This window comes from Sturnus vulgaris, chromosome 3 (genome assembly GCF_052056855.1).
Source record: "Sturnus vulgaris isolate bStuVul1 chromosome 3, bStuVul1.hap1, whole genome shotgun sequence".
Taxonomy (NCBI): Eukaryota; Metazoa; Chordata; class Aves; order Passeriformes; family Sturnidae; genus Sturnus; species Sturnus vulgaris.
In genome coordinates this window covers 82,995,561-83,013,829 of record NC_142245.1, presented here as the reverse complement: position 1 = coordinate 83,013,829, position 18,269 = coordinate 82,995,561, and the positions used below count along the sequence as shown (strand labels likewise).

Sequence of the window (18,269 nt, the reverse complement as noted above, 5' to 3'; positions counted from 1 at the left end):
ACTGCATGATGAAGACACCAGTCTTACTCTTCAGAAGAGCCACTATGTTCAGAAAAATCTTGACTCAATGAATGTTTAAATTGTAAGAATTCTCTGTATTTTAGTGTTTTGAATCAGGCTCAGAGGGAGTGTATCAGAGACGTGTTTCTAGCAAGGAATGACCTTCAGCTTAAGGAATGACCTTCAGCTTATTTCCTGGAACACTTCTGCTAAATTCTTCATTGCCTATCTTTTTAATTTGTGTACACAGCACCACAATAACATCACAGTAACATCACAAGCAAAGCTGCAACCAACTCCCACCCAATATCAATAATTTGATAAAAAAGTCAGAACTTTGTGTTAAAGATGATCTACACACAAGAAATTTACTCAACTCATTTAATAAAACAATTTTGTTAAAAAATTACTTAGTAATGATTGGAATTTTACATAGAAAATTCAGAAATTACAAAAGATGGCATTGTATAACAAATATAATCTGAGTATATGAGAAGAGTTAGACACATTTGGTAGTAAGGTCCACAAAAAACCTATGCAAAAGGAGAGAGCAGCTGTTCCTGAGTTAATTGTGCTTCTGTTGATATTCATCTGAGATACCATGACAGCAGCATAAAATATTCTCTTTCTAAGAGAATTAGTGCTAAGAATGTCTCTTCTACTCATTTCATGACTTCTCCTGGCACAGTTAAGAGGTTCTCCAAATGCCTGAGAAAGAAAGTATCAGAGGCCAAAAAAGAATACTCCAAATGAAAAGCAGTATACAATGAGCAGCCTACAGGTAAAAAATCCATAAGCATCTCTCCTCTGCATCTCTCCTCTATACACATACCCATTTATGTAAATTATTCCTTCATAAGGCTTTACAATAAATCTGAAATATTTAAAATCTATATCTAATAAATATTACAAGAAAATATTTTTTCAGTATTTACATATGAAACATATAAAACATATAAAACACGATCACTGTAAGACTACTTCTTCAATTTCATCTTCTAAAGAACCAAGGGTAGTAACTCCTGGCTTGTTTGTAGTGTACTGCACACGGTGTCTGTTTAGGCTTCTTCCTTCACCAAAATGCACATTATCTTCTTTTACTTTGACTTTATTGTTTTGATCAATGAAAGGCTTATTACTAGAGTCCCAGTCTATGTCCCAAGGTGGTGTATTGTTATTTTTAGAAAGAAGAATGGTACTGGCACTGCTTCCAAAGAGTTGTTCCATTAAATTAGACTTCTTTTCTTTCTTACTATCGAAATCTGCATTTTCCTTAACATTTTCTTCAAATTTGTCACTTTTTTGAGTGAGCCAACTTGGTCTCCCTGATCCCTTCCCAAAGGAAGGTACATAACTACCAAATGCTAACTCACTAAAATCTACAGTCCTTACATTTCGTTGCTTCTGCCCTTGTGCCCTTGTGCCATCATCCTGGCTGTCCTTTACAGGAAATCCATTCGTAACCTTCCCAGGAATCTCAAAGAACGGATTCATTTTCTCTTTTTTCTCCAGTGAATCGGATTTTCTTGCTGTATTCATGAGTGGTGCTTGGTTGGAAGTTGGTTTTGTGTTTGATGTATTTTGAATTTCTCTATCAATTTCTTGCATTTTAGCAAGTAGGAATTCTCTTTTTCGCCGCTCTTCCAATGTTTCAGTGCTTTCTCTCTCTACTTCAGGTTTGTGGATTTCTGTCTCCATCTTTATTTTCTCTTCTTTATCCAACAAAAAGTTGCTTTCTTTTTTAATTTTGTCATATTCTTTCCTTTGCCAGTCTGCAAAAAATTTTTGAACAGTATTTAAAATGTTCTAATTTTAAAACACCCTTACAAGATTTTGAAAACAATGCAAGCAAAAGCCATTGAGTTTTTAACATGCTCTTCTATGCACAATGTTATTTTCCTGCTGCAAAAATAAATTCTTCAAAAATTGCAACTAAATCCACTCCTGGTTCTTTGATAAGATATAAAAGTTTATTGTCATCTTCCAAAGGCATTAGGAAATTACCCATGTTTTAGAATTTTCAAAGCAATTTGATTTCTCCCAATTGCCTTCCCATTTCCTGAGTTTCAATGAAAATTAATATAACATTACTGATTTTAACAGTTCTGACTTCCATAGTACTTTACTTTTATTTGTCATCACCACTTACATTAAGACAGTCCTGGGATATATGTGAGGGTTCTTTTTGTATCATAAAGGGAACTATTTCTGTGAAGCTATCAAGCATCAAAGCCATGAGTCATCACCTGTTCCAAGCACAGAATGATTTAAAATACCTGTATCAGCTGCATACAGAAAAGACCTTTGCATGAGTTTTCTGTGCATCACTGCATGGACTCAGAGTGACTGTGCACAGCTATGAGGGGACACCAAAGGTACAAAACAGCAGCTTATGGACAGAACCTGGAAATGCTTATGTGTAGAAGGAGGAGGAAGCTTCTCAAATATTTCTCTCTTCAAAATACTTTTCCCCCAAGATAACAGATGTGTATTTGGCCAAAAATTGAATAGGACTACTTGGCCCCTCCAACATAGTGGCATTCTCCTTTGAACACTTCACTCAAATTTCTGACTTAGGCTTTCACAAAGTTCCATGTTATCTACTGTACTTGGGCTCAGGCTTTCAGAAACAACTGCCATAGTTCAGTTAGTATATTTAACATAGATGTTTTTTCAATAGCAGATCATTATACAAGTTAAGTAAAGAGCCATGCTTCTGTCTGTAAGGGGGGGAAATACCATCTTATACCATATGATAGGTAAGGTAGTTAAATCATCTTATTCAGAGACAAGATCAGATTCTTGGCTTATGTAAGTTGTGATAAAAGATTTTTCACAGATTTTACCTCTGAAAGCAGCTATAGATTTTTAGAATTCTTATCATATAGAATAAGTACTACTGTTCATTAACTGCAATCACTGCAAAAGTTCTTTAACATGACAGGGTGCAGTCCATCTAAAATACTTGAGGTTGACTTGTGCATTTAAGTCATTAAGATGCTGTGACAACCAAACAAATGAAAAAGCACTGTTAATATATAATGATGGAAACTGACATTTCTCAAATAGCCACACCAAATGATTCCGATAACCAGAGCTGAAAAGAGAAACTAAAATTTCAAGTTACATAAGGCAGTAGAAAGTACAGAAAAAAAGGCTATATTAAGGAAAACAGATTTGTTCTACAATAGTAAAAATCTACTTCCTACCTCAATAACATTTAGCAAGTCAGAGATAACATCAGCATTTACCTTCTATGTCATTCTTGTTTTGTAAAGCATAATCTCTCAGATTCCAATACTTTTTTGTGGACAGCATTTTTTGCTGCTGCATACTTAATCACAGCTGAGTACAGGGCACGGATTATTCTATATCCTGTATTTCTTTCTGATTCTTCTTTGCATAATATAACTGAAAATAATTTTCCACTGTAGTGATCTCTGCAAAATCATTTTGCTCTTCTCACCAGAAACCAGCAGCCTCACTTGATTAGTATTCTATGGTGCATTTTTCAGCCTTCAGCTGCCCATTTCCTTACCGTCAGGAAGTTTTGGAACCCTCTCCTCTAAGGACTGGATTTCCTGAAAATGTTTCAGTTTCTCTTCCTTCTCCCTGTCTTGATCTGGTCTTAGTTCTGTTTGTTCTTTCCGTCCTGTGTCTTGAGCTTCTTTTTCCTGAAATAAATTAATAGAAAATTGAAGCTGATGGGGAAAAACAGTCAATAAAACAGACAACTTAACAAAATTGTAAGAACTTCTATGTCATTCTGAAACCACATTCTTACTGCTAAACATAAAATGAGTAAGTCACCTTAAACCAAATCAGCTTTGACGACCCAAGGGTTTGCCCCCAAAACATTATCACCTCTAGTACACTTTGATACACCTGAAACAAAATGAATAGACAATTAACTCTATTTTGTATTGCACATTTCAGGGAAGTTGCAGCTCCAATGCCAGAAAGCAAAATTATCTCTCAGGGTGATTCTTCTTAGAAACCAGAAGTTGTCTTCTTCAAGGAGCCACATACCACCATCATATTCTCTAAGAAGCAAGCAATTAGTTGCCATCTACTTGCACAATCTGACCTTTTACTCAAGCGAGTGGGCTGTAGATTCAGACAATTTCATTTTGGTACTTAAATTTATGGAGTATTAAGTAACAAACAATCAAAGAGAAAGGTTTAACCTCAGATGACAAATGTAGCTAGTGACTATACATACATATGTAAAAGGCAAGAACCTGCAGAAAAGTTATTAACATCAGCAGTAAAAATCACTAACACAGAAAAGTAGTGCCAATAAAGTGAAAAGTCAGCATAGCCCAACACATGGGAGTGAACTTTGTTGGTTGTACTTATTTTAGAACAAAATAAACTTCTAGATTAAAAATACCCTTCTAAGAGAAATAGCTACTACTTAATGAACAAAGAAGAGACGACTGTTAGCCAAAAGACCTTCAAGTATTTTTCCTTCATGTACAAGGTTATCATTGTTATATTAAAAAATATAAACTACATAAGGAGATGGTGGCCAGGTATTTAAAATGTTTGACTTTAAAAACTGATTAAAGCATAGACTACCCAAATCTAATTTACATTATTTAAAGCAACAGCCATATAGAGAACACAGAGCTGGACTCCATGAGCTGCACTTGTACCAACTGTGTAGTTCTGTAATTCACACACCCAAGTACATACTGGAAGAATACATTAAACTACATCCATAGTTACAGAAAAGGTTTGGGAAGAGAGAAAATACAAATGAAACTGCCATGAAAAACCCTCAGCCATAACAGGAAGCCAGCCAAGACCATCCTCAGAGCATTATTTCTGAAAAAAGGTTCTAGCCTCATGCAAGCAGAATTCATACAATTTGTACCAGAATCTGTGTCACTCTGATTTGTAATATGTTGCAAATCTCCGATTTTAGCCTGGGGTCACAAAAGTGTTAGCAATACTTCTAATTGGTACTATTTTGTACTAAAAAGGGAAATGGAAAAACAAAAAAAAACCCGAGCGTATTGACAAAGCTGGAAAACCAGAAGAAATACCAGCACTGTGACAATAAGAGGAAGTGTTAGATTTATGCATTGTGAAATCATTCTGGAGAGTAAAAGAAACCATAATTAAGACCAAAGAGAAAACAGAGAGAAGGCAGCCATCACTGTTTAACAGATTGTTTAAATAAGCATTGGAAACAAAGAAAAAGGGTGAAAATGAAGTCTTAAAATCTTCAAAGAAGTAACAGTGGCAGAAAAAAAAATAAATTGAGCTAATGGCTCTCAGACAGAGGATATGATAAACTCTCCAAAAAATGGAGTATATCTCTACAAAGGTAGATACTGTCTTAAAGAACAGAATGTTTTTGAAATTGTATTTTCTATATATTTACACATGTATATTTACATATTTTCTAAAATATAAGCTCCACATTTTACAATCTGATAGGTGAATTGTCTGGACAGGGTCTCAAATTTTTATGGAACTCACTATTTTAGGAAGAATTCCTTCTTTCTTGTTTGCTATGTCACCACTGGCAAGTTCTGATTCTGGAAGAAGTTCTGCAGGTGAGAAGCATCTGCTGGTTTGTACACCTTTTGTGAGCTGTGGTCCCTTTTTAATATTTTGGTTGTTGGCTGTAGAAAATACAAACTAATTAAATTGTGTTTTCACTTGAAAATATCCCACTGTATACCTGTTTCTCATTTTTCATGATTTGCAGCAAACAAAAGACTGTATTGAAGTGGGTGGAAGTGGAAAGTATTGATGAGTTTCACATAGTTGTTTTCGGCATTGCAAAACCTAATCATAAAAAATATGCATGCAAAAATTCTACTGACAAAATAATTTAAACCCCACTTTAATGCTACTTATAGGGTCATTACAGTGCACTGAATATTAGCTAAAAAGCCCCACAAAATATCTCACTCATCTTACTGCTTGTCACAGAATCAAACTCATAAAATTAAAATTCACTTACTTGAATCTTTGAAACACAGATACTTATCTCTATGGAATGACATTTTAAAAAATCTGAATCTAAAATGGAATAATGGTAGAGCATCTACAATAAAATGAGCAGCAGACAAACTGTTTGAAATACTGGCATTAAATATTTAAAAGAGTCCCATAAATTTCTGCTTCTTCTGACAAGTAGATTCCACTGATCCAGTGAAAATAGTCTAAGCACACACAGAGACACACATATTTATGTGGGTAGGATAAGGTTTGGCACTGTCTTGTCACACCAGAAGAAATCACTGTACTGATACTTTTAGAAGATTATGTTCTGGGACACATATACTCTGAGGAAAAAATGAGTGCAGTTCATCTGACAGACAATACATTTTGGATTAATGAAAAATAAATAAAACTGATCACCAAAGTATTCTTAGCAGTGAAGAAACGCATTTTTAAATCTTCTCTGGTTTATTGTCAAGTAAATATTAACTATCATCTATTGGAAATTTTACTACCAACGTTCCCCTCCTCCTTTACCCAGGAACTTTTGGTATGAAAGGAGTTAAAACTGCTGTTTAGTGAAGTTCTGTGGTTTGGCTCTGCTGTAGTTACAGAACAGTCAAAAAACCAATGCTTTGTAACCAGTGCTGTGTTGAAAGAAGTGCAAAAAGGTCAATGTGCTTGAACAAGCAGCATCAGGGTTGAGCATTGAGTGGCATGAAAGGTATAACCCAGCTGAGACATTTCAAAGTGATGCTAATAATTTTTCTGCTTTTATTGCTTTATACAAGTTACCTTTTTTTCTTTGTACAATATCCGTGTCTTTTCTAGGTGATGACTTCAACATACGATTAGCATATATATTTTTTGTTTCAAGTTCTCTTTCTTTTTCCTGTGAATGAAAGAGGTAGGTATAAGAATGAGTTACTAGTATTTCATTTACTGGTTACTAGCAAAGCTGTAAATTAAATTTAAAATAGATATGGTAAATAGAAACAGAATAAACAATTGTTTCATCCACTGTTTCAAGGATAACAATCACATTCCTAACTCTGTTTATGCCGTGAGAAATCAGACAACTTTCTCCCCCTAAAGTACTCCTTAGCAAAATATTATGGAGGGAAAAAATAAATCTCTGCAATGAAAATAAAACTAAATGCCAGTGCTTCCATAAACATGAACAAGACTTACACCATGTGTATAGATTGCACAACTGAATTTTAAGTGTTGTGAAGAGTTAAACATTTCAAAGCAAGCAATGATACTTGTCACAGGGCATGTCAATATCAGCTAGCAGAGACCCATTGCATCATAGAGGCATACTTTTCTTTTAGCATGTTTACTAAATAAAATACAGAAATGAACAGTGAGTTATCAGAATTCATCTGACAATAAAAATGTTTTCAAACTGTAAACTCTCCACTAACAAATCAGGCTTAAAACCCTTACTGTAAACATTTTAGAGCTACCAACACTACTGCTACTTGCTGGATAGCTGGGAGCGTGATGAACTGGTGCATCTCCAACATATTGAGACGCGCAGTTTCAGGAAAATTCTCCCAGAAACTAAGTAATTTAGCTTGAGTCTTACTTTTTTTTTTTTTCCTAAAGGTAACTAAGTAGAACATGACAATATTTTAAGTACTTTTATTGAGAATTTGGACAAGAATGATGGTGGTGTGGGGTCTAAATAAACATTTGCACAAATTCATCAACACATGAGGATATCACAAATACATTACATTAATCTTCATGCAAGTTTATTAGTAACAAAGCACTATTTACAACTGCAGATTTAATTTTAAATTCAAGCCTTCAAATCCTGATTTTCCGTAGATTTTGTAGTTTATTCTCAACGCTTGGCTATGTATTTGATCCCGCTTTTCTTAACTAGTGCTAACGATAATGATTAACACAGAGACATTCCTGTTATAAACACTGCAGGGTCAGAGCACAGAACATTTCAATTTATTGCAAGAAAAGAACTCACATGTGGTATATAATTAAGTACACATTAGAGAGTGCAGCCACTGTAAACTATTCAAACCTGATTACAGATACTTCCAAAGATAAAATCCCAGAACATGGTTAGCAACTTCTATTCCTTTCACATTTTACCTTCAGCTTCTGATTTAGCTCTTTAATCTCTTCTTGGAGAACTCTGTTTTCTTCTTGAGCCTCGTACAACTTTTTTTTCTTTGACTGTAACTCTCGTTGAAAACTGCTACCACTTAATTCAAGGTTTTTTTCCAGATCCTTCAATTAAAACAAAATAATATTTTTTAATAACTGAAGTAATTTTTATAGTCAAATTACTTAAATAAAATTACAGTAAACCAGTGCCTTGAGTTTAGATATGGGCTCAACCATTGCTGTAACACTGAAAACATTTAAATCATTAATCCTAACTTTGAGGGGGCAAAGCACCTGCAGATGCTGCAGCTCATCCTTTTGAGTACTGAGAGGTGATTTGAGGACATAATAGAAACTCACACTACTTTCTGCAAGGCTTTTGCCACAGTGGATCTCCAAATCTCTAAGACAAATCTCCTACTGACGGGTAAGAGAGAGAATCCTTCCCTGAAAGTGCAGCATCAAAAGGAAGAAAACAAGAAGGAATTTTTAATCTTTCTACTAGAAACTAGCTTGTGATTATGATCTCATTTACATGCCCTCATCTTGTAATAGCTGTTTTAAGTGAAACTGTGTTGACGAAAGCAGGAAAAAAAACTAGAAGAAAATCCCTTATTTTTAAAACAAGATTCATTTTAACAGGACCCAGTATTACAAATGCTGAAATACCTAATCATAAAAGTACAGATGACAGATGGTGACACTACAGGATGAAGTGGTTTGACTAACTCAGCCATTTATATCTTGGTACTTTGGGATTTATTTTATGAAAGCTTAGTTTCCAGCTTAATCCTGGGATTTCCAGATGTATTATCTCTGTAATGTAATTTTGGTTTAATTACTAATATAGACACCAAACCTTAACTCCATCTCAATAACATAATTTAAGCTAAGAATAGTATAAAATTTATATACTATATATAAAATACATCTACTATCAAAATAGTACAGCTACCACCAGATTCATTAGTGTTAACATAATTTTTAAATAAAATGATTTTATAGACATATTTGCAGTGTAGACATGATGAGATATGTTTACAAAAAACATAAACATTTTTGCTGGATGAAATTAAAATATATTGAGCAAATTTCTTATCATGGATACCCACCAAAAGGTCTGAAGATTGTTTCAGTATTTAAAAACCATGATGTAATTTCATCCAGCTGAGCTCTTACATGGGCAGAATAGTGGACAATCAGTTCTATTCAATATTCTATTCAAGACTGTATGAATGCTCTTCAAAAATTGAAGAAGAATTATTATATTTTTTTTTGTTTGGAATTTTACTGTAAAGTTCCCTAAATACCTAGACAATTTTACAGATTGTTTCTCTCCAAAAGGAGAAACTAGATTGCATAAAGTTGTATTACATCTGCCTGCACTTCTGAAATGCTATTGCTAGGTATAAAAACATTTAAAAGCACAAATCCACAGGATATATTCTGACAAAATATGCTTAATTTGTAAATAGAAATTTGAATGCACAACTACCTCATATGTAACTATATAATCACCTCAGAAATAATTTACTTGATTCTACTTATGTGTAAAACGAAAAAATACTGGTTTTCTATTTGTTCCACAGCTGTGTAAAATTACAAGTCACCGTGGAAAGAAATATCTGTACCAGAATTTCTTACAAAAAGAAAGTCATCCCACCTTAATTCTTTTTTCCCTGTCCTCCAGCTTGCTCTCTGCTAAGGCTAGTTTCTTTGCCAGGTCATCTCTTTCAGCAAGGTGCTTATCTGCAGACAGTTTTTTCAGTTTCTGCAAGACAGTTTTTTTCCTGTACAGTTCATCTTCCGTATCTTTCAGCCGTCTCTCAGCTGCACGTTCCCTCTCCTGAGATTTTCGTAGGCGCTCCCTTAATATTCTAATCTCATTGTTGTGCCGAGCAAGGAGCTGAGAGATTTCGTTTTCTGTATCTTCAAACTTATTCAAGGCTTTCTCCTGCCTGTGCTGAAGCCTCTTCAGTGCCCTGTTTTCCTTCTGCAGCTCATCCAGTTTGATGTGGAGTTCAGTCAGTTCATTTCGGAGCTCATTGATTTTCAGCAGCCTAGCAGAAAGAACTCTTTTTGTAACAAGATCTATATCTTTTGCAGGAGAATCCCTAGTGAGGCTCTGAGAACGGAAACCCCACCGTGTTCCTCTTTTGCTTGGTGCATATTTGGAATCCAATTTCTTTGTGGCTGAGAGAGGAAAAATAAAAAGCATGTTTACTATTAGACAATGAAGTTTGTCTATTCAGACATCCTTGGAACCATGCTCTGTCTGAAACAATCATACAGTATCTAGCAGAGATGGCAGCTTTCAAATCAGACAATAAAAGGCATATATACGCTAGAGTTATGCTCCTTTTGATAGCTGAAAAATGGAGATTTATGTCTGTGATCTACTGTAGGAGGTAATATCTGCAGCCATTAATATAGGACCCTTGTAAAGTAATCATCTGCAAATCGTATAAGAAATAAGAGTCATATTTTGTTAATATTTTATACTGTTTATTAAAATGGTTTAGAAATACTATACTCTAAATGCATACAAAATTATCACATGCTTTTGAAATGGCAACAATTAGCTGAACATTAGCTAGTTATGTATTATGCAAGATGTAATTCTCCCAGACAAATGCAGTAGTATTTTCAAATCCAGCTGCCATGCTTACAGACAAAACAGCAGATTTCAAAGGCTCAATGCAAAAAGCCTCCAAAGCAAAACTAATAAATCCCATGAAAATTCAGTTCTCCCTAAATAATTTATGCTCGTATCACAAGTTATTTTCCACACAGTACTCTTATTTGATTACTTGTATGCACCGCCTGAATTCCTATTTGTTACTCTTATTATTATTGTCATCCCCACACATAAAAGCTGAATGTTTTGTTTCTGTCTTATGTGCCTCTCACGCCAAGCTCAAAGAATGAATCATATAATCCACTAAAAATATCTCTTAAAACAACTGAATTAATAGAGTGCATAATTCCTAAAGGTACATTAGTGTTCAAAAGAAGTACACTGAGCTGCAGTTTGTAATTCTGGCTTGAAGGCTGGGATACAGCAATAGTCCAGTTACCTGCACACGGACACTGTGTGCAACAGCAAATTCTTCCTCCCCTTTGCCACTCACCATGTTTCTATTCTACTGAGAATACTTATAAGCAAAAATAACAGCTTAAAAATACCTCCTTATAATTTCCTCTAGACATTTTGCAAAAACACTCGTTCGTTTTCTGTTCGGTGCTCATTTTTTCCACAGCCTGGGCAAACAAAAGGAGGTGTGTTTTTTTCCTTTACAAAGAAGACTTATGTCACATTCAGGTGTGAAAAGATTATCTAATACATGCACTGCAGGAATGATGCCACTCCTATCACCAACTAAGTGAGTTCCCATTAACACTAGACTTGCAGCCCCTGTAAGAATTTCTCCTTATTTAGGGCACACATAAAATTCCACTACCAACATTGTACTTTTGATCATATAGTTACATTGGAGAACAGTGTATTTCAAGACAGTGTAATATGACATTCACAATACCTTCATGTAATAATTATATTCAATTCTGGCTATGTAAACAAAGAACTGGTCACACATTTGCCCCTCTAAATTAAATAGCATGGTGGAACTGCAGTTTTTGGTTCCCAGAGAGATAACTCAGGACCGCCATGGAAGAGATGCCACTTCTGAGCACAAAGAAGCTCAGCGAAACACCAGCTCCACCAGGATACCCACACTGTCAAGGATCTGAAGAGACACATTCCTTGAGCCAATTAAACACTTAAGGTCAGACCTTCTGGTACAGCCTAGATTGTAACAGAGACCAAATGATTCACATAGTATCAAGCAGTTACCAATGAACAAAAACATCTCCCCAGCAAAGGTAGGGCATGGTGTGACTTCACCAAAAAATGTATACAATTAGAACAAGCTATGAAAAGTGTGGCAGAAATCCTTGACAGCCCTACTTCAGCTGAGGGCCTGCATAACCATTCTACTCTTCTTTGCAGGGATGCTCACCTCCCTACAAACTCTATCAAAAAAGCAGCCTATGTCTGTGAGGGAGCTCAAAGTGGAATTGTGTAATCTCCAATCGGAAATATTTTACCCTCAGAGAAGAAGCAGGAAAAATATCCTGTAAAACTTAGTCAACTAGACTTCCACAAGACAGGTATCTGTAGGTTATTTGGTAGGGAAATTTTAACAATTGTCTCCTTTTTACAGACTGCATAGCAAGGACTTGCCTTGGGTTTTGGCCTTGGGCTTTTTGTCAATGACAAAGGAAAGCATTAGCATGATTCAACAGCAGGCTAGTATAAAAGCCATATTCACTTCCTAAGAAAACTATGAAGAATTCTGAAAATCACTAGAACTCTTCCTTATGCAGGAGTAGGTTAATTTCAGTTTTCAATGTCTACCTGCTATCTGTAGCATAATTCACATGAACTGTATTTGTGGATGCTCATAATGCTAGTTTCTCTTTTTTGAGTTTTCAAAGATAGTTTACTCTTTGGAGAAGTTACAAAGGAGCAATTTCTGCTACCTACCTTGGTAGTGTAGCAGGCTGTTTGAAGTCTGTGTTTTGTGATGTCTTTTTTCTTGGCTTGTAGATGGAGAGCTTAGTGCTGGTGACTGGCTGGATGAACGAGATGCATTACCTTCATCTGAATAATAGGAGTCACTATTTTTATCCTCATCTGATTTCCTCTCCTGTTCAGAATCTGGGCTCCTTACTCTTTCTCCCATTTTTCAGATTTAACAGCTTTCCACTTTTTTCTCAAAGACTGCTCATTTTGGCACAAAGGATCTTTTAGTTGTCACAATGGCAGCAGTTGGATTATTTCCTTGGGTTTATCATCTTCATCTCCAAGCACGAGATCTCTGCAGTTCAGTTCAGTTTAGCAAGCAGTAGTTATCATTCAGAATGCATATTTCTGTAACAATTTAGAGAGAGAGAAAAAACAGTGAGAATGATTTTGCTAAAAAAGAATGTTGTTTAAGAAAGAAAGGTAAAAAAGCTGTAAAACTAGTCCTATAATCTTATACCACACACTGTGCTACCTAGATCTTGTTTATATTAGTAATTCTATTTGTATTAATTATTTGTATTACATGTGACAGGCATCACTCTAGGAATGCTACTAGTATTACATTCAATAGTCTGAGGTATTTCAATCCTAAAAGAGAAATCAGAATATTAACACAGCTGAATCTAGAATAAGAAACTACTCCCAGGTTAGAGAAGGGAAAAGAAGAATTTAGAAAACAAAACTGAACACAAGTGAAAGTCTGTTGATATTCAGGAAACTAATTTAGACATATTTTTAAACTTTTTAACCGAATTAATTAACAACTTATTTGCGTGCCTAGAATTGAGATATTTGTAGAATTTGACTAAATCTTCAATTTCTCAATTTTTGACTTTCCAATGATGTTAAATAATAGGCTTGAAAACCAATTGTCCCATTTGTGTGGAATACACACAACTCCCATGAGACTGTACCTACTTATCCCAATCTTCACCCTGAAAAGTACTCCCATACCCTACAACATCGGGTGCTTCAAGCCTTCAAGGACTGGCCAGAGCACACACATTTGTGTCATGCGTATTTATATATCTATATCTGTATTTTTATATCGGATAAGGGAGATCACACCACCAGTACATGATAAACATTACACCTGCAGCAGGTATAAAATAAGAAGGGCTACTCCTGCAGCTTCATGCAAACTGAACAATCCCATAATCTCAAGGTGAAATCATCCCATTTGGAGACACTTCCTGAGAATGTAATGAAGCAAATATATTCAAAATTTTCTTCACCTTCTCAGTCAAAATAATTTTCTCAACAGTTTAGGAAGTGTTTTACTGACTACAATCAGCTTTCCTTGTCTTTTGCGTCTCTCACCACTCTTGGCAGCTTTCAAGGTTAATTTCACCATCTCTTTCTTTCCAATCCAACTTTGAGATATCAAGCCTCTAGCAGGTGAATAAATAGGACCAGCATCAGAGTCATCAGTTCCACCTGTTGAATGACATAACCTCCTAGCTGATTTCTAAATGGCAAAGTAAATTACACACCAAAAACTTCAACTGCTTTCAGTCAAAACTGCTCTACGCTGCAGGACATTCAACATACCTGTAAATGAGCTGTAAATTTTTCACTATATTATTTCCCAATAAAATAAACTTGGCCTGCTTCTCAGCCTTCACTGCCTATACATGCATTATTGCAGAGCCAAGCAGAACAGAAATGTCAGCTGCCAAGACAGTTTTCATTACAAATTCAAGCTTTCTGGCTCAGTTCACTGTTAGCACAACTCTGTCTCCAGTGGCTGGAATCCATTTGGCCTCATAATCTATACAGAAGGAATTAGGGGAATAAATATCCCATCAGGTTTCTTAACTGGGAAGATGCTTGGAAATTAATACTGAATTACCTGGAAAATAGTATTTTTCATTACTTAGGAAGTAACTTTCCAAAATAATGTTTTTTAAACTCTAAATATTTTCAAAGTAATCCAAAAAAATTAGATGCCAGAAACTTATGTCAGAAGATTCCGAGGAAAACTAAAATTTTCACTGCAAAGCCTAGAAAGTTAAATAAGCTATGCTTGAAATCACCTGTCCTAGATATTGCTAAACACAGTCTGGAAGGTATCATTATTGTGAACATTCAAATAATCAAGAACAAATGTTCTTTTTCCTTACAAGATAATGGAGTTATTAAAATTATTTCAAAAGGATGTACCTAATCATAACTGTAACTAAGATTATGTAAGAATATTAGAACATATCTGGGTGCTTCCCTATTCCCAAACACTTCCTTTCCTAACTCCTGGCCACACAAACACCTATGCAGCATGGATGTTATTTTTCTCCTTGAAGAGCAAAACAAGCCTAAACAGGCAGCGTTTTCAGGACAATCTGTTCTCTAGAGGATGCACAGGCAAGACTGCATCAGGTCTGTCTCCACAGGACAGAATTTCAGGGAATACAAAAGAATATAAACTAATATATTTATGTGAAAGTAGTAAAATAATATGAGATATAAAAATAGTACTCTGGAGGCAGAGACCTCATATTCTTACATTTAGAGGAAGCATAAATGCCTACAGTTCATGTCTAATTATATATATAAAACAAGAGCACTCACTTTCACGTACCGACAAAGCTGATCAGTTATTTCACAGCCTCACAAGAGTTCACTGAAGAGGCAATAATCGTTTTGAAGAATGCTTTTCATAACTCAGTGTATTTAAAACAAACAAATTGTGAGAACTGGAGGATTAGAATTATCCACCACTCCTATACTGGATATTCCCCACTCCTGAGAATATTTTGCTCAGAATCATTTTGACATACAGCAACATAAACGAACAGGAATTTTCAATGCATTCTGGAAGTACTTGAAAAACAATGAAATGAAAACAAATTGAAAAAGGTAAAACAAAGAAAGGTCCCTTGAGGAATCCCCAAAAACATCTTTAGGATCTTCAAATGGTTTTCAGCTTTATAAACTGCTCATATTATCATGTTTTCCATACAAAACAAAAAAATCTTAATCTGTCAAGCCTTGCCAAATTAATTTTTCCAACAGTTTATAATACAATTGGATTAACAAAAGAATGCATAGTTTATCTTGAGAACAAAATAATAACTAGGATATTTGAGTTTTACTTCACTGAGCCTAAGGACTGTGTAATTAAGAAATGTTTTGGTTCCCTGACTTTCCAATTGTTACAACCTAGTTTGAGTTTATTATAAAGTAAGTTTAACTCATGTGAATAAGATCCACAAAGATATCTATTTTCCCCTGTATGTTTAATAAGTTGTAAGGAGTGAAACGTCGTGGATTAGCAGTGGGTCTACTAAGCTCTACCATCAACATCAAAATCCCAATCCTCTCACCTCAAAAGCTCAAGGCATGCTTTTAGAAGCCTAATGAATTGAGATCACATCCATACTGAGTGGCTGAAGGAAATCTAGGACTTGCACAAACTTTAGAAAGAGTTTTGTATCCAGGATTTCATACTTCTTCACTTCTGCTACTTCTACATATTGCTATTATTTACATATTTTGTATTAAAAACATGTTCATCATTACAAAAAGCAATCAATCACCAGGTCACCGCAAAGCACATGATGGACAAAACAGAAATCACAAAACAACTGCAACGGTGACAGGAGATTCCCTATTACTCCTAAGTAAATCACACAATCAGAAACTGAACAGCGGGACTACAGGTATTATGCAATAGACAGAAAGGAAAATTACTTAGCAATGCTTCTCATCCAGTGTACCCAGAACTTAGTTCTGTAGTGCAAGACTCATAAAACTTTTAATGTCCTTTTCAGTATTAACACCTTTCCCAGAGCAGGGGAAGCTCAGTACTTTTGCTGGTCACCGAATGGCACTTCCCCCGTACAAACACTGACCTCTAATGGCCCGCTCTGTTCTTCCACCTATTCTGAGACACGGACAGTGCTAGGAAGCCAGCTTCAAACAAATACAAAAGCATCAATCCAAGTTACTGACGTGCTGAACTTAAGAGCAAAGAATAATTTCAAAAGAATTTCCTCTCCCTCCTCTCCCTGCACCCATCTTTTTCATATCCAAATACTGTAGGTTTTCCAGAAGAGAGCAGAGCAAAATAATTTACTTTTATGACATCAAAACATACTGAGTGACGAACCTTAGTGAAGACTAAGTATAACATCATTAGGTACTGCAGCCACTGACTTAACTTACGCAGTTTTTCTAGGTTTACTAGCTTTTTACAAAATCACAGGATCAATTATGTTGGAAAAGACCTCTGAGATCATCAAGTTCAACCTATGACTGGATATCAGCACGTCAATAAAATAAGAGCACAAAGTGCCATGTCGAGTCTTTCCCTAAACACCTCCAGGGATGATGACTCCACCACTCTGAGCAGCCCATTCCGATGTTTAGTCACCCTTTCTGTTTAAGAAATTGCTCCTGATGACCAACATAAATCTCCCCTGTCACACCTTAAAACTGTTGTCTTGCCCTGCATTAGCTGAAATAAAACGCTGTATGGTTTTAAAAGCCAATGTTACATTTACCTGACTCTGTCCCAGCAAACCACAAGGTTACTTGTGTCAGATCTCAAAACGAAGAATCTGCTGTAAATCCCAGGTCAGAAATGAGGAGATGGCACTTAAAACAGAGCACATGCAGGCCAGTCCTACAACCGGGAGAAGAGATTATGTTTCTAAATCAGACAGCATCACGGAGGCCGCTCATATTGCCACCCATATCCCGGTGCGTGCGGGCTTACCTAGTTCAGCTCTGCCACCCCCGGGAGCAACCCTCCGCTTCCCGCAGCGCAACCAGGCAGCTTTCCTTCACTCAGCGGAGACCTCCTTAAAGAGCAGACCGAATGTTATTTTCCAGCAGCACTTCGCAATGGCACATTTTAAATGCAATCACCGAAACCCACATACACTAAATGACTTCGAAGGAAAGGAACTGAACACCAGCGGCCCCAGACCTTTCGGAGGCCAACTCCAGGCCTAGGCCCGGGCCCGTTCCCAGCTCCCACACCCCGCAGGAAAACACGGCCTCGCGGCGGTCCTGTCAACCCCCCCGTGCCGCTCCCTCCGCCCCGCGATGTCCGCGATGTCCCCGGCACCCCCGGCCCGTCCCGGCGGTACCTGCCGGCCCTCGGCCCGCCCGGAGGACGCGCCGGCGGTTGCCGCGTTACGCTTAAAGGGGCCGCGCGGCGGCCATTGACAGCGGCTGCCTGGCAACGGGCGGAGGGGCGGGGGCGGGCTCTCCTCGTCAGCCATTGGCTGTCTGCCCTGCCAGCTCGGCGACAGCCGCTCTTCCCATTGGCGGGAGGCTGAGCCCCGACTGCTGATTGGCTGAGGCGCTGCTAAAGGGGGGGATGTGGAGAGGCTGAACCCAGCATCGCCGCCTCTCCGCGCCGCGGTGCCCCGGCGCGCCTGCAGGGGGCGCTGCGGGCCGGGTGAGCTCCGCCGAGCTGCAGCCCGAGGGACGGCGGCCTCGGCGGCCCCGGCGCTGTGCCCCGAGACCGGCTGGCTCCGAAACCCTGCCTTGCCTTGTCCTTGCCCGCCCTGTCCTGCAAGGAAAGCAGCCCATGGAAAAGCACCTGGGGTGCTGATTGACAGCTGGGTAAACATGAGCC

General features: G+C 37.1%; 1 protein-coding gene across 3 annotated transcripts; it reads right to left on the bottom strand.

Moving 5' to 3' along the window:
* Positions 1 to 367: 367 nt before the first annotated feature.
* On the bottom strand, positions 368 to 17,901 carry LCA5 (lebercilin LCA5). Of its 3 annotated transcripts, XM_088162129.1 has the most exons (10): positions 17,776 to 17,829; positions 17,400 to 17,484; positions 17,185 to 17,306; positions 12,641 to 13,027; positions 9,758 to 10,287; positions 8,080 to 8,217; positions 6,757 to 6,853; positions 5,491 to 5,636; positions 3,539 to 3,674; positions 368 to 1,772 (listed from the first exon to the last, which is right to left on the bottom strand). In XM_088162129.1, the coding sequence occupies exons 4-10, from the start codon at positions 12,837 to 12,839 to the stop codon at positions 967 to 969; spliced, it is 2,052 nt and encodes a 683-aa protein (XP_088018255.1). In that variant the 5' UTR covers positions 12,840 to 13,027; positions 17,185 to 17,306; positions 17,400 to 17,484; positions 17,776 to 17,829; the 3' UTR covers positions 368 to 966. The 3 variants fall into 3 exon arrangements, with proteins under 3 accessions (XP_088018255.1, XP_088018256.1, XP_014725678.1); XM_088162130.1 differs by lacking the exon at positions 17,185 to 17,306 and having other exon boundaries at positions 17,776 to 17,901; XM_014870192.2 differs by lacking the exon at positions 17,776 to 17,829 and having other exon boundaries at positions 17,400 to 17,580.
* Between the last annotated feature and the right edge of the window lie 368 nt (positions 17,902 to 18,269).

Coding starts and splice junctions, on each gene's coding strand:
- LCA5 (XM_088162130.1), bottom strand. CDS start 12,839: ATGGGAGAAAGAGTAAGGAGCCCAGATTCTGAACAGGAGAGGAAATCA. Junction 6,854..8,079: donor AGCTAAATCAGAAGCTGAAG/GTAAAATGTGAA, acceptor TTTCATTCACAG/GAAAAAGAAAGAGAACTTGA. Junction 1,773..3,538: donor GGTTCCAAAACTTCCTGACG/GTAAGGAAATGG, acceptor AATTTTTTGCAG/ACTGGCAAAGGAAAGAATAT.